This window comes from Centroberyx gerrardi, chromosome 12 (assembly GCF_048128805.1).
Source record: "Centroberyx gerrardi isolate f3 chromosome 12, fCenGer3.hap1.cur.20231027, whole genome shotgun sequence".
NCBI lineage: Eukaryota > Metazoa > Chordata > Actinopteri > Beryciformes > Berycidae > Centroberyx > Centroberyx gerrardi.
The window spans coordinates 20,515,333-20,528,627 of NC_136008.1; the positions used below are offsets into that span (position 1 = coordinate 20,515,333).

A 13,295-nucleotide genomic window follows, 5' to 3' on the forward strand; every position below is an offset into this window, starting at 1 on the left:
GATACCACATACTGTACTTTTCCTGCTAATATTGCCCACTTGGTATCACAGCACTTTTCTTATCCATTCAGTTTGTCATGTGGATATATGATACAGCATTTGTTCTATTTCTTTAGCTATATAAGACAAACATTTGCACAGATGTGTGTAGACCTACACTTTGGATGTAATACAGTTGTATGTTAGACAATGTGTTATACTGTTGTTGCCAGATGTTGCTGGATGATATTAATATCTCAATGATACATAAAAAGTTACATATATAACATATATATGCATCTTATATATATCTTATATATATATAAGATACATATAAAAATCTGTGGAACAGTATTTTAAGTCAAAGTTTCCTCTATTTCCTCCTCCAGGGACAAGTGTGCAGATGAGTGAGTGGGGCTGGACCTGGTTTTCAGACTGATAGAGCCGTACAGTTTGGTGGAGCGCTTGGAATAAGCGAAGGCCTTTCTCCTGTACATCTCCCCCTTCCACATGGAGATCATCAGCAGCGTGGAGAGCACCACGCCGCCCAGCGTGAGCAGGCAGAGGCCCGCTATTACGCACCGATCCAGGTGGGCTCCAACCCGGGCGCTCTCCATCTCCAGCTTCTCCATCTCCCTCGCCGACACGCTCTCCCGGTCCACCGCCACGTCCCGAGGCACCGCGTAGGATATGATCACCAAAGAGATCCCGGTCACCAGGAACGTGACTGCACTGATAAACCCGTAGTCTACAGAATTCTCTCTCTCCGCGAAGGAGAGATCCTCCTCGGACAGGAAGGAGAGCTCCGGTAACGCCTCGGCGCAAGGCTCGCCGTTGCGCACGGTTCTGTGGAGACTTTTGCAACTCGCCTCCGGGCTGACCAGCCGCAGGTTAACATTCTCGTCGATGTAGGTGAAGGATGTCTCTAATTCCTCGTCGCAGCAAACTCGGACCTTCTCCTCGGTGAGGTGACAGAGTTTAACCTCCGCGCCTCCTTTGCGCGGCGCCGTCCTCGGTGCTGAATGACACCGGCCCTGGCAGCTGCGGGCCGGGCTACAGCCGTCCTCCCCGGGGAGCGCTCCTCCTGTTGATCCGCCCGACTTGCGGACGGGCAGCGCGCTGGAAACCCGATCCAGGACGTCGGGAGGCTCGTGTTGTCTGTCTCCCTTATCTGCGGAAAGCAGCTCTGGAGAAGCCATTCGTTTTTCGCCACCCGCTGGTTCACTCTTAGTCTTCCCCCCGCGGCGCTTTCAGTCCACAGCATCCCTGATAAGAGGACATGCATCAGTTCTAAGTTAAATGGCGCATCTTAATTAGATTACCCCCATTGCAAAGTGTAAAGGCCTATATCCATTAATGCGCAAAAACGTGTGCGTAATTTGGAAACTGCACACGGAAATAGACTTACTGCAAGCGAGACTATAGGCTACTTCAAAGTTGATCCGTTTGTTTAAAAGAAATCCGTGGACCCTTCGTGAAAGGCGCTTTGAGTTGTGATTAGCCAACTGCCTCAGTATCCAATTAGGAAAACAATCCACGTAAACCTAGATTAGGCTTCCCCCTAATTCTGTTTTAAAACGTACACAGAATACATGAGCGAGGCTGGGCTACAACTAGCCTAAATCACATAAAATATAGATAACCACAGTTTAAGTCTACTTTCGAGTAAATGGTCTTGTCGTGATATCACATGGCAATCAGTCTTACTGCTAATGCGAAATGAAACCAAGACTTCCAAATAGGTTTCTATCTTACTAATAATCTATACTTTACTTGAATGCAACAGAAGAGGTGAGGTTTTCCGTATAAGGATGGACCAACCATGCATAACCGTTTTTTAATTTATTCTAATCCCCAATAAAACCTCCTCAGACAAAATACAAGAGTACACTCACCGCGCTACTTCAGCATCCTTTGCGTCTTCTTTTCTTCATAGACGCCTTCTTAGACCAAATCTTAGACCAACGAAACAATGTAGACTGATAAAACGCCTTATCATTGAATATGCTTTGAATATGACATCCCTCCTCGCTGCTGTGGCGGCAGGCTGTACAGAGGGGAGCTCTCCGTTAGTCCCTCCCACACACAGCCTCAGCTGCCTCGCTGTGGCGCTGAAAGGAGCTCCGCTATCCGTGAGCCGATTGAGATCACCACCAGTCAGTCAACACAAATGAGATGAGGATTTGAACGGCTAGAGGGAACCCTGGGACTTGAAGTTCACGTTTCACTGGTAATGGTCTTCCCTCAAGAAGAAAAGAAGTGTAGTGATCCTGGAATACATAAGATAGGATAGGTTGTCACAGAGCAGCAATAAATCCCTATGGGATACTGTAGGAATAGAGGCTAGGAATGGTGTAGTGGTGCCATAGGAGATAAAATAAACCCATAAAATAAAATAAGGCCACAATAAACTTACTACTGAGTATCAACACACACTATAAGTCCATATAGGAGTATTATAGTGATACCACAGGGGCTAAAAATGCCATAAAGTATCATAAGGTCACTGTAAACTGTTGAGTGCCACAGACACATGTTAAATCCCTATATGAATATATTATAATACCATAGGAGATTAAAAAGAAGACATAGGATGTTAAAGTCACTATAAATTCTCTACTGAGTACCACAGACACACTATGGGTCCCTGTGGCAATATTACAGGAATATTCTGGTGACTTTTCATCAGGATTAATTCCTTCTACCTCTGAATTTCCTTAACCAATTACAACAATCTGGGAAAGTGAATCACACCGAGGTATTGCCTAGCCTGTGTTGGTAATGAATGCATTCATCATATCATTCCAGAAAATTCATCCAGCGGTGCAATACAGACAACACTGTAAAACTGCGTGTATCATGCACCATCTGTTCCTCTGTATCCACAGAAGATTACTGGTCACTATGTCAAAGCCATCCTTTAATCCATGTTTAAGCTAGAGATCTGGTAGGTCATCTGATCTGTGACCCCATCTAAATCTTAGGGAATTTCATCTCATTTATTCCTAATATTCAGAGTCCTTGTCTTTGGTAGCTTCTTGCAAGACAGTCGATACACTCTTACACAGCAACTGAAAATTACTGCCTTGCTTTTCCTGGAAAGTGACACTTGACAAACTAGAGGCTTAGTGCAGCTCACCATCAACCATTTACTGGTTAATCCCACTTTAAATTGAATATTCATTTGCTCACTGTTCCACCTTATTTAGCACAACCAGGCACCAGCTATAAATATAGCCACCAGTTTGCCTGGAGTCAGAGTGGCCGGGTGAATGGCTTTGGCTCATTTCCCAACAAGACTCCATTTAACAGATGAGCAAAGAGAGAGAGAGAGAGAGAGAGAGAGAGAGAGAGAGAGAGAGAGAGACAGACAAAGATTTATTCCACCATTTTTGTTCCAGAAAGCAGTTTGCAGAGGACGGAGTGCAGATACTGCCGGGTCATTGACTGATATATGATCATGATGGTGTAGCCTACTGTGTGGTTTGGTCAGACTGCAGTGAACTTTAGTCCATCTTATGCAGAGAGAGAGAGAAAGAGAGAGAGGGAAAGAGAGAGAGAGAGAGAGAGACAAAGCTCAAATCTGACTGTGTGCTCGTCTGAGGGGTAACAACAGCCGACTATCAGATGCTATCTATCTGCAACAGTGCACCACTTTTCCTGCTGGCAAGGACACCAGGCTTTAAAGGGGGAGTGGAGGGGGGGGGGCAGCACTGCTAAAGGCTATAAATCCTCATAGTGTGTCTCCTGCCACAAGCATACACCCACAGACAGAATGAAGATTATGAAACATGGATATGACACTGTTCCTGCTTTAGCCTATTGGGGATATCAGACGTAGATGGAGGCAGATGTGGAAATCCTTCCAAACACAGCAGCCAACTACTGGGGGGAAGATGAGTAAGGGAGGGAGTGTGTGAGTGTGTGTATGTGTGTATGTGTGTGTTTGAATGAGTGAGTGAATGACTGAGTGCTTGCCTAGACATTAGAGAAGCAGGGTTTGTGTCCGGACGGTCGCTGGTTTGAATCCTCTGGGAAAATGTGAACGGGGAAAGTGAATGAGTAACACTCCCCCCCTCCCTCAACAACCACAGCTGAGCTGCCCTTGAGCAAGGCACTCAACCCCCAACTGCTCCAGGAGCTGCTGGAGCTGGTCAGTGGTCGACAGTAGAAGGCTGAGAAGGTAAGTATGAATGTGTAGAAGCGTATGAATATGAAACAGAGCGTTGCTGGAAAAGAGCCCGGAGCTTTGGCGACTTTCCCTGGATATAAAAATTAAAAAGGACAAAATCATGAATGAGTGAATGAGTAAGCATCGGTGAGTATGTGCAGGTGAACAGCAAAGACCACGCAGCTACTGTCATGTCTATAAATTCTATGATTATCTCACTTTTCACAATTAATTTAGAGGCTTTATCTCACTAGAAAAAGAACACGCATGTGGTTGAGTGTGAGCGAACCATCAGTACAGCACATTACCTCACCCCCAGCAGCCAGAGAGCATCTTGAGGTCTCAGAGTGGGTTTGTGTGCCATGGCATGGGTACTGTAGATTATTAATAAGCAGGTGGCGCACAGTGTCATGGCATTGTTTCGGAAGACAGGCACGCAAACCCTCCAGGCGCTTTTAAAAAGCCTTCCAGAGAGGAGAGTGCAGACAGCAGGGATGACAGGGGAATTAAGAGAAAGGCAGACCGAGAGGTTATGTGTGTGTCTGTGTGTGTCTGTGGACAAGAGGGGTAGAGGGTGTGTGTGTGTATGTGTGAGGGGGTGTGTGTGGGCCGAGATGGAGGGTTAGGTAACAGACACGTTCATGAAATATTTAGCACTTGGCCCTTCAAGTTCATTTACCGTGGCTTTGCTAATTGAAGCAGTGTGGCTGGCCTCAACACAGACACTGTGGGATAATAGGGAATAATAATGGCTTTCCTGTGTGTGTGTGTGTGTGTGTGTGTGTGTGTGTGTGCATGTGTGTGTGTACACGGGCAAAGATTTATGCTTCATGAAAAGATAAGACTTCACAAAAAAAACAACCTTTTGGTGATTAAGCGAGCTGACTGGGATAATTGATTACCACATCTCATCTACCCTTATTCTCTTTATCGTCTCTTTATCATAATTAATGTGATGTTATCCACTCGCCCCACAGCTGCTTTTGCATTATAATGCTTTCGCTCTTGGTGATATTGTCTTTTCCTGTCTTCTGCCTCTGCTTCTCCATCTGGTGCACCAATTATCTCTTACAGCTATTCTAATGTGTCCAATTATGATACTGGCCTAATTATACCACAGCAAACATTTTGTTTTAATGTCGGATCGCATTTATTTCGACAGTTACACAGTCCAATCTGTTAAGTTCAGCTCTGGTGTCCCTGTGTGCGCTGAATGGTAAGCAAAGCCAGAGGAGCTATTTAGTATGGGCAAGGCAAACATTTGAGACAGGAAAGGATGAATTTCATTCATTAGGTAAATGAGAAATTCCTGACTTCAGGCCAAATAAGTCATTTATATTTGGCAAAATGGAACGCGCCAAACACTGAGTAGTCTGCTGGCACTGTCGCCATTGGTAAAAGTTTGCGAAGCTTTAGATTCTCGGTTGTGAAGTTTACCTTGAAATTTCAATTAGGAACAAAAGGACTGCTCTTTTAAAAGCCGCAGTGGATGAATAATGCATGATATTAACACAAAATACAGACATCACAGTTGAGAATTTGTGAATGTGTCCAGTGCTAAGATATTCATAAATTCATAGCCTCTTACTTGACAGGTCTTCATTTTCTCTGGTAGGGACAGACAGTGACGATTCACCTCACAGCTTTCAATGACTGACTATCCATCATGGCGTGTTTCATGATCTCCAACCTTCGATTATTCTATAACAGAAAGATCCCTGGAGATGAAAGATTAGCCCAAAGAAACCTTGAAGGAATGCATTTCATAAATACAAATGAATTTGGTGGCAAAGGGAAAATAACTTTTTCCATGACCCAGGAAAAGAAAACAAGAGCACAAAAGCTCCTATAAATAGACACTTACTCCACCTTTTCCTTTTCCAAAACCATTAACATTTTGCAGGCTAAAGCAGTTGCATTTATTCCAGTGTGAGCAGCCTACACATTCAATCTCACAAAAGCTTTAAAAATGTATACAATCTCAACCTCAGTATTGATGAGTACTTTGACTTCTGGCAGCCATGTGAGTGACCATTGAACCTCTTTAAACATGCAAACTGTCACCGTTATAAAACTTGAGATCTTACAAATAAATGGCATTGATTTCTATATCTTTATGGAACGTGCCATAGTCCAAATGATTATAAATAACCAATGCAAGTCCACTCTCATGTTCAATGCTTCAGTAGCAGTATCTGACCATGAGGTGGCAGTGAAGACCCACTATCAGTACTGTAGGAAAGAGAAGCAATGTCAGGATCAGCAGCAGCAGGGCAGGAAATTTTGCATTGATTTCCACTGACAGCAAAGTTTTCAATGCTATGGGATGGATACAGTTTGAGTAATGTTGTTCATCAGTATGTGAATCAGTGCTCTTCAGGTTATTGTTATAAATGACATACTAAGGATACTGTTTAGTGAAGCCAGTACATATTCGGTTCATGAATGTGGATGCCAGTCTGTACCAACCAAACGCACTTCCTTTTAAAAATCTCCATAGAATAAAAATGCATCAGTAATGAATCACAGCAAACCATATCCATGCACATTAATGGGATCAATAACCACTTAGAATTGGTAGTATTGCCTGCTGTGGAGGTCTCAGAGATAGCAGTACAAATCACTCACGCAGTAATTACAAAATTTCCACCCCCTTTGTGAATCATGTGTGATTTTACCACATGACCCTCTGGCAGCAAGGACTGATGGTCTGTCCTCTCGGTTATCATCGTCTCCCACCTGGACAAAACGCTGCGTTTGGCCCTCCTCTGACATGGGGTAATAGCAAGGGAGAGGATTGATGCCACACAGGTAGACAGCCCCGGCCTGCTAAACCTGTTAATGTATGTGGACGCTCTGATATAAAATTGGTAGACAGATTGTGGGGTTAACCAAGGAGAATTAACCTGCTGAAATGTGATGATAACAATGAGGGGGCATGTCAAACTGTGATAATCTATTACACACCGCTGCCCCCTTTCTCTCACATCTCAGCAGCATCAAAACTCAGGCAATCTTATACAATAATGTCTTACTGTTTTGCTGTTTTAATCCAAATCAACGAGTTGCACGCAGTCCTAAACGTAGCCTAAATACGGTGTGCGCTGTGGTGAGCTATCCTACCTTCCAGACAGTTTCCCCACTGCCTGCTGAGCTCTGATTACAAAACCAGCCTCCTGGGAAGGTTGTATTGACAATAACATAAACAGCTGCATAGCATACTGTACTGAGATCTGAATACTTTTCATCCTCTGCCTCATTATTCTTTAGAGCCCGTGCAGCCTCTACGGGAATAACAATCGCACTAATCTGGACTGTGTGTTGAATGAATGCCTAAACCGTCAGTCAGTTTGTTTATCTGTTTGTCTGTGGGACCTGAACACCGGAGGGGGAGGAGAGGGGGGAGAGGGGGGGTATTAATCACAAGTAGTTATATCATGAGCATGTAAAACCCGGTTTGTTGTTCTACAGAAGATACTCTGCAGATGGAGATGACTGTAGACAGTAAAGGACTTTTTCTCCCTCTCCCACTGAGAAACAGCTCCATCATCCAACACACACACACACATGCACACGTCCCACTTCCCAGTGTTACAGGTGTTTACCCTAGGGACATGTGAATCGCTGCGACACCACCCAAGGGTGCTGTGATAGCTGTGCGAACACCTACCCCCCCTTTTCTACATAGCGATAGCGTAATCTAACTGAACAGTGTGAACCTCCATTTCCTTCCCTTCTCACTGACACATCAGCAGTCATCTGGGTGCAGGTAGACAACAGAGAGAGAGAGAGAGAGGTAGAGAGACATAGAGAGAGAGAGAGGCAGAGAGACACCCCAGGGTGCTTTCTACTGTATAGCGCAGCTGTGGATAACCCCATTATCCTAAATCTTCATTTCCCTGGTAGATTTAACACGGGTTCAGATGAAAGTCAGCCACTTCCAACGGAGACAATAGTGCTAAATTGCAGAACCAAATGAGCTAATACTGGTGTCGTCCACAAAGAGTAAAGCAATACCAGTAGGAAATGTTTAGGCTATTGTCCTTTATGTAATGATATCAATTCAAATCATGCTGTGAGCATTCTGAAAATACAATGCCTACAGTTGTATTTTTCTGTTATATAAAGACTACATCACACCAAGTTTGACATTTCAAACTTGACTGTTTCAATGTGTTTTGCTGGTTCTTCAACACTGAAATGTACACTGTACACATTCTATGAATAGAGGAGTATGAATAGAGGAGTAGGAATCTGTGCAACATTCTTCAGAAAAGTGTAGGTTGGAAAGGTGCAGCGTTCTACTGTTATTCTCTCTCAACACCAATGAAAAATCAAGTCTGTGGTACTAAATAGCAGGTTTATAGTGGCCTTATTATACTTGATGGTGTTTTTTTATCTCCGATGATATTCCTGTAATATTCCTGTAAGGGCTTAATTGTGTCTGTGGTACTCAATTGTGGGTTTATAGTGGCCTTATTGTTCTTTATGGCATTTTTTATCTCCTATAGTATCCCTATGATATTCCTCTATGATACTCAATAGTGAGTTTAGTGACCCTATCATACTTTATGATATTTGTTTTGTCTCCTTTGATATCACTGGAATATTCATATAGAGATTTTTGCTATTATATTCGTGTACCATCTTTCTATGTTTTTACGTATGAGTTCTTTAGGTATTCTTCTAAAATGTAATATATTCCTATAGATCTCTCTCTATGGTATAACTTTATTTCCTGTACTATCACTTTAACATTCCTATAATATTCCTATAAGGACCTATAGTGTGCCTGTGGCACTCAATAGCGAGATTATAGTCACTTTATCATGCTTTATGGTATTTTTATATCCTATAGTATCCCCTATGATATTTCTAGAATAATCCTGTGTGCGCCTGTAGTAACTGGAATTTATTGTGACCTTGCTTGATCGTGCTTTATGGTATTATATACATACATACTTACATACATACATACATACATACATACATACATACATATATATGTAGAGAGGGAGAGAGATTGATTGATTTAGCCTTTAGGTTTTTCTCTCCCCACTGCTGTTTCCTCCTCACTTACAGTACATAGGCTAACAGTTACATATGTACCGACAACAAAACCCCTCTCAGATGGGGTTCCTCAGGGCAAAATCTTACTAAATGGAGAGTCTGTGGTGTGGTGCGTGGCTCTATGGCATGAAAAAGTTTGGGAGCCCCCGTGTCAGTCTGCTACTTCACCACTAGCAGAGGCATGTGGAGCAGAGAGGAGCTCTCAGTCATGACTCCTCTGTCTGTTCAGTGAGACTGGAGCAGGGCTTGGAGCTGCACCTCCTCTCCTCTCTGCAAACTTCAACCAACCACCGAGGCTGGACTCATCATTCAAAAACAACCTCTTCAAATCTATTTTTCTTTTCTTTTTTTCATGGAATATGTGTTTCTTTTGATGGCTTTGCAATTTCAGAATTTTCATGGAGAGGAAAAGGCATTACTACTGGGTTATTTTGGGGGTGAAATGAAGTTTTTTGGCGGACTTAAAATCGGGCTCTCACTGGACTTTTGATGCCCGATTTTTGCAATGACTTTTCTTGAATTTTTTTTATGAGGTCTACAAAAAGACAGAACAATAGCTTAGCCCCGTTATGGAAAACCTCACCATGGATAACATTACTGTGGAGAATGACACGTCGGTGCAAGACAACCAGACCCTGGGCGTTTGGACTGACTACACTGCTGAATACAAAGTAGCCAGCGTGTTTTTGGTGTCTCTCATATGCGGGGTGGGGATAGTGGGGAACGTGATGGTGATACTGGTGGTCCTGACCACCAAACACATGCGGACCCCCACTAACTGCTACCTGGTGAGCCTGGCAGCGGCTGACCTGATGGTCCTGACCGCCGCCGGGCTGCCCAACATCACCGACGCCCTGTACGGACAGTGGGTGTACGGCTACGCGGGCTGCCTGGGAATCACCTATTTCCAGTACCTGGGGATAAACGCGTCCTCCTGCTCCATCACCGCCTTCACCGTGGAGCGCTACATCGCCATCTGCCACCCCATCAAAGCGCAATTCCTGTGCACTTTATCCAGGGCCAAGAAGATCATCATGCTGGTGTGGGCTCTCACCTCCGTTTACTGCGTCATGTGGCTCTTCCTGTCAGACACTAAAAAGTTAGTTTACGACAATGTTGTCCTGCTCAGCTGCGCCTACAAAGTGTCCAGGAGTCACTACCTGCCCATTTACTTCACGGATTTCGCGGTGTTTTACGTGCTGCCCCTCATGCTGGCCACGGTGTTGTACGGACTGATCGCCAGGATACTTTTCCTAAACCCGCTGCCTTCAGACCCGAAGGAAAACACCAAGAAGTGGAAGAAGGAGGCGAGTCAGGGAGGCAGGATGATCGGCACCAGCTCCTCCAGCAGCACGACGGCTGCCTCCCGCAGACAGGTGGGCTCCTGTTTGCTCATTAACATGACATGTGCAGGCTAATGACTGTGTGTGCGTGTGTGTGTGTGTGTGGGGATGTGTAGGTAAACCCTCCTAAACTCAGTTTACCCACTCAATTTCAGCGTTTACCCTCCTTTTTATTTACATCACTGTGTGTGTCTCTGTGTGTGTGTGTGTGTGTGTGTGTGTGTGTGTGTGTGTGTGTGTGTGTGAGAGAGAGAGAGAGAGAGAGAGAGAGAGAGAGAGAGAGAGAGAGAATTTCCCTTTGGTGTAAGGATAAAAACAAATTGTCTTCTCCCACCTGTAGCAAACTCACACTACCCAAGTGTGTCTCAGTATCTGCTTCTGCAACACAGTCAATAGCTCTAAAACACCCCGCAAAGAGTTCCAACACCTTAATATGCATAATGAACAACAATGAAAAATAAGCATAAGAACATAATGCTATAAAGACACAAGCAAAAGCATGCCGTGCAAGACATGCAGGCAGATGGGAGAGGTAGATGTTTGTTTATCAGATCAATGGAAGAAGCCTTCCTGGAATGACGGGAGGTGTGGTGGCCTGAGGGAGCTCCATGGTCTATTGGCTAGTGTAATCAGCTAACCCTAACTCAAACAGGCTTTTGGCTTTTTCTCTCCATCTCTTAGGAAACCGGAGGAACGATCAGCACTTTTTATGGACTGCATGGTTAGGGCGAACATACAGCCATTGACCAAATTGAACAACAAACATTTCTGACTGCTCAGCAATAACCAGCCATTGTGGACATGATTTAATCCATACCATTTACCAGGGTCTTATTGAATTACCCAAAAGGTCAAAATGTAATGAGGATCCAGGATTAGGTATTTTGCTCACTGAAGATGCTGGCGGTGCCCCTAACCAATCCAATTAGACTCACCTCACTGGAGCTGAGACCCCACAACATAAATATGGATAAGATCTAATTACATCTCAAGTTTCATATCAGGATTATCACCTACTGATTATATCTGCAATGAACAAATCCAGGCTTTGTCGGGTTGTGCATATGGAGTTTGTTTTGTCAGTCTTCCTTGTTACAAATTAATCAACAGAACGAGCGCACAGCATCTGAATAAATAATGAATTAATTAATTTTTGAGGTCTACATAAAAGGTTGTTTTAAAGATGCACTAAGGTTTTTTCTAAGGAACAGCTCGACTTGTTTGCATTCAAATTTTAACCCAGATAGACGGTGTCTCTATTATTGCTGCCAAGTCCACAAGCTGAAAAATAAATCTCCTACCTCAAAAAACGTTTGCTATTGTCTTTCACAAATGTCTTTGCTGCTGTACTGTTAGGGCCAAACCAGACTTTTATTTTCATCTCATAATCACTTTTACACTAATCATCAAAATGGTTTCATAAAATTTTGTGACATGAGCATGAACTCTGAAGCACAGATGGTTATGGACACAAATTCTGTGAAGATTACGTTCCTCCACCATAAATTGGATTATGGGACAACAGAATGAATTGGGCACGCCATTTTCACCGGTTTGTAACGTGAAAAGGTTAACTAACAGTTAAGTTTAGACAAGTAAACAGCTTTGGTTAAGGTTAAGGTTAGGGGTTAGAGTTAGGTTAAGGCAGTTAAAATAATTTGGTTAAGGTCAGGGAAAGGTTTTGGTCATGGTTAAATGAGAAAACTTATATAGGTAAATATTAAAACTTCACTGACAGTAGAAATCTTGACAGGGTTAGGGTTAGGAATCAAACCTGGATCATCAGAGTTGAAGGCAAACGTATCCGCCCATCCATCCCTCCCAACCCTGCTCCACTGCACTATTTCTATGTCAGACTACTACCTGTTCCTAATTGTGCCTCCTTCACAGGCAGGGAGCACGTATTTGCATTTCACAAAGACCAGGCACCAATCAAGGACGGGCCCTTGTGGTGTGCTTGTATATCCCACATGTGCTAGAAGAACACTTGACTTTTGATTTGAGTGGCCAAAAAGTGGCACCACTTACCATCTTTGTCTGTGATTTTATGTTCGTTTTTAATACACGATTGCATTTTGCCAGGTGACGAAGATGCTGGCTGTGGTGGTGATCCTCTTCGCCTTACTTTGGATGCCCTACCGGACCTTGGTGGTGGTCAACTCCTTCCTGGACAAAGCCTACCTGGACACCTGGTTCCTGCTCTTCTGCCGCCTCTGCATCTACTTAAACAGTGCCATCAACCCGGTCATCTACAACGCCATGTCCCAGAAGTTTCGCGCCGCCTTCAAGAAGCTGTGCCACTGCGGCCCCCAGCGCATGGAGAAGCCCGCCTCTTACAGCGTGGCGCTCACCTACAGCGTCATCAAGGAGACGTCCAATGGGGAAAGCCCGGACCACTTCACCACCGAGATGGACAAGCTGACCACGCCGACCGACCAGTTCCTGCCCAGGAGCATTCTGCCCACCACCAAGAAGATGTCGTTCGAGGGGCCGTCCCTGTCGGGGAGCGCCGTCAAAGCCTGAGTGGAAACGTCTTCGCCCCTAAAGGAGGACAGCTGCCAAGTTTCTGACAGTTGCACAGTATGGATTCTCTCACCCTTGGAGATTTTAGAGAAAGAATTTAATTGAAAGTGTTAAGCAGCCAAAAACAAACACTTCCAATTTTATCTCTCCAAGGGTTTTTTTTCTCCTCTTGCTGGAAATGTTTCTTGTTTGAGAAGATCATTTGCCAA

General features: G+C 44.1%; 2 protein-coding genes across 2 annotated transcripts; one reads left to right on the forward strand and one right to left on the reverse strand.

The window, feature by feature from the left end:
• Window positions 1-335: 335 nt before the first annotated feature.
• On the reverse strand, window positions 336-1,178 carry LOC144541952 (transmembrane protein 74-like). Its single transcript, XM_078287381.1, has one exon. The coding sequence runs from the start codon at window positions 1,176-1,178 to the stop codon at window positions 336-338; it is 843 nt and encodes a 280-aa protein (XP_078143507.1).
• An 8,611-nt stretch (window positions 1,179-9,789) lies between these two features.
• On the forward strand, window positions 9,790-13,086 carry LOC144541934 (thyrotropin-releasing hormone receptor-like). The gene is made up of 2 exons (XM_078287223.1): window positions 9,790-10,596; window positions 12,646-13,086. The coding sequence occupies exons 1-2, from the start codon at window positions 9,790-9,792 to the stop codon at window positions 13,084-13,086; spliced, it is 1,248 nt and encodes a 415-aa protein (XP_078143349.1).
• The last annotated feature ends 209 nt before the right edge of the window (window positions 13,087-13,295 follow it).

Coding starts and splice junctions, on each gene's coding strand:
- LOC144541952 (XM_078287381.1), bottom strand. CDS start 1,178: ATGGCTTCTCCAGAGCTGCTTTCCGCAGATAAGGGAGACAGACAACAC.
- LOC144541934 (XM_078287223.1), top strand. CDS start 9,790: ATGGAAAACCTCACCATGGATAACATTACTGTGGAGAATGACACGTCG. Junction 10,597..12,645: donor CGGCTGCCTCCCGCAGACAG/GTGGGCTCCTGT, acceptor GCATTTTGCCAG/GTGACGAAGATGCTGGCTGT.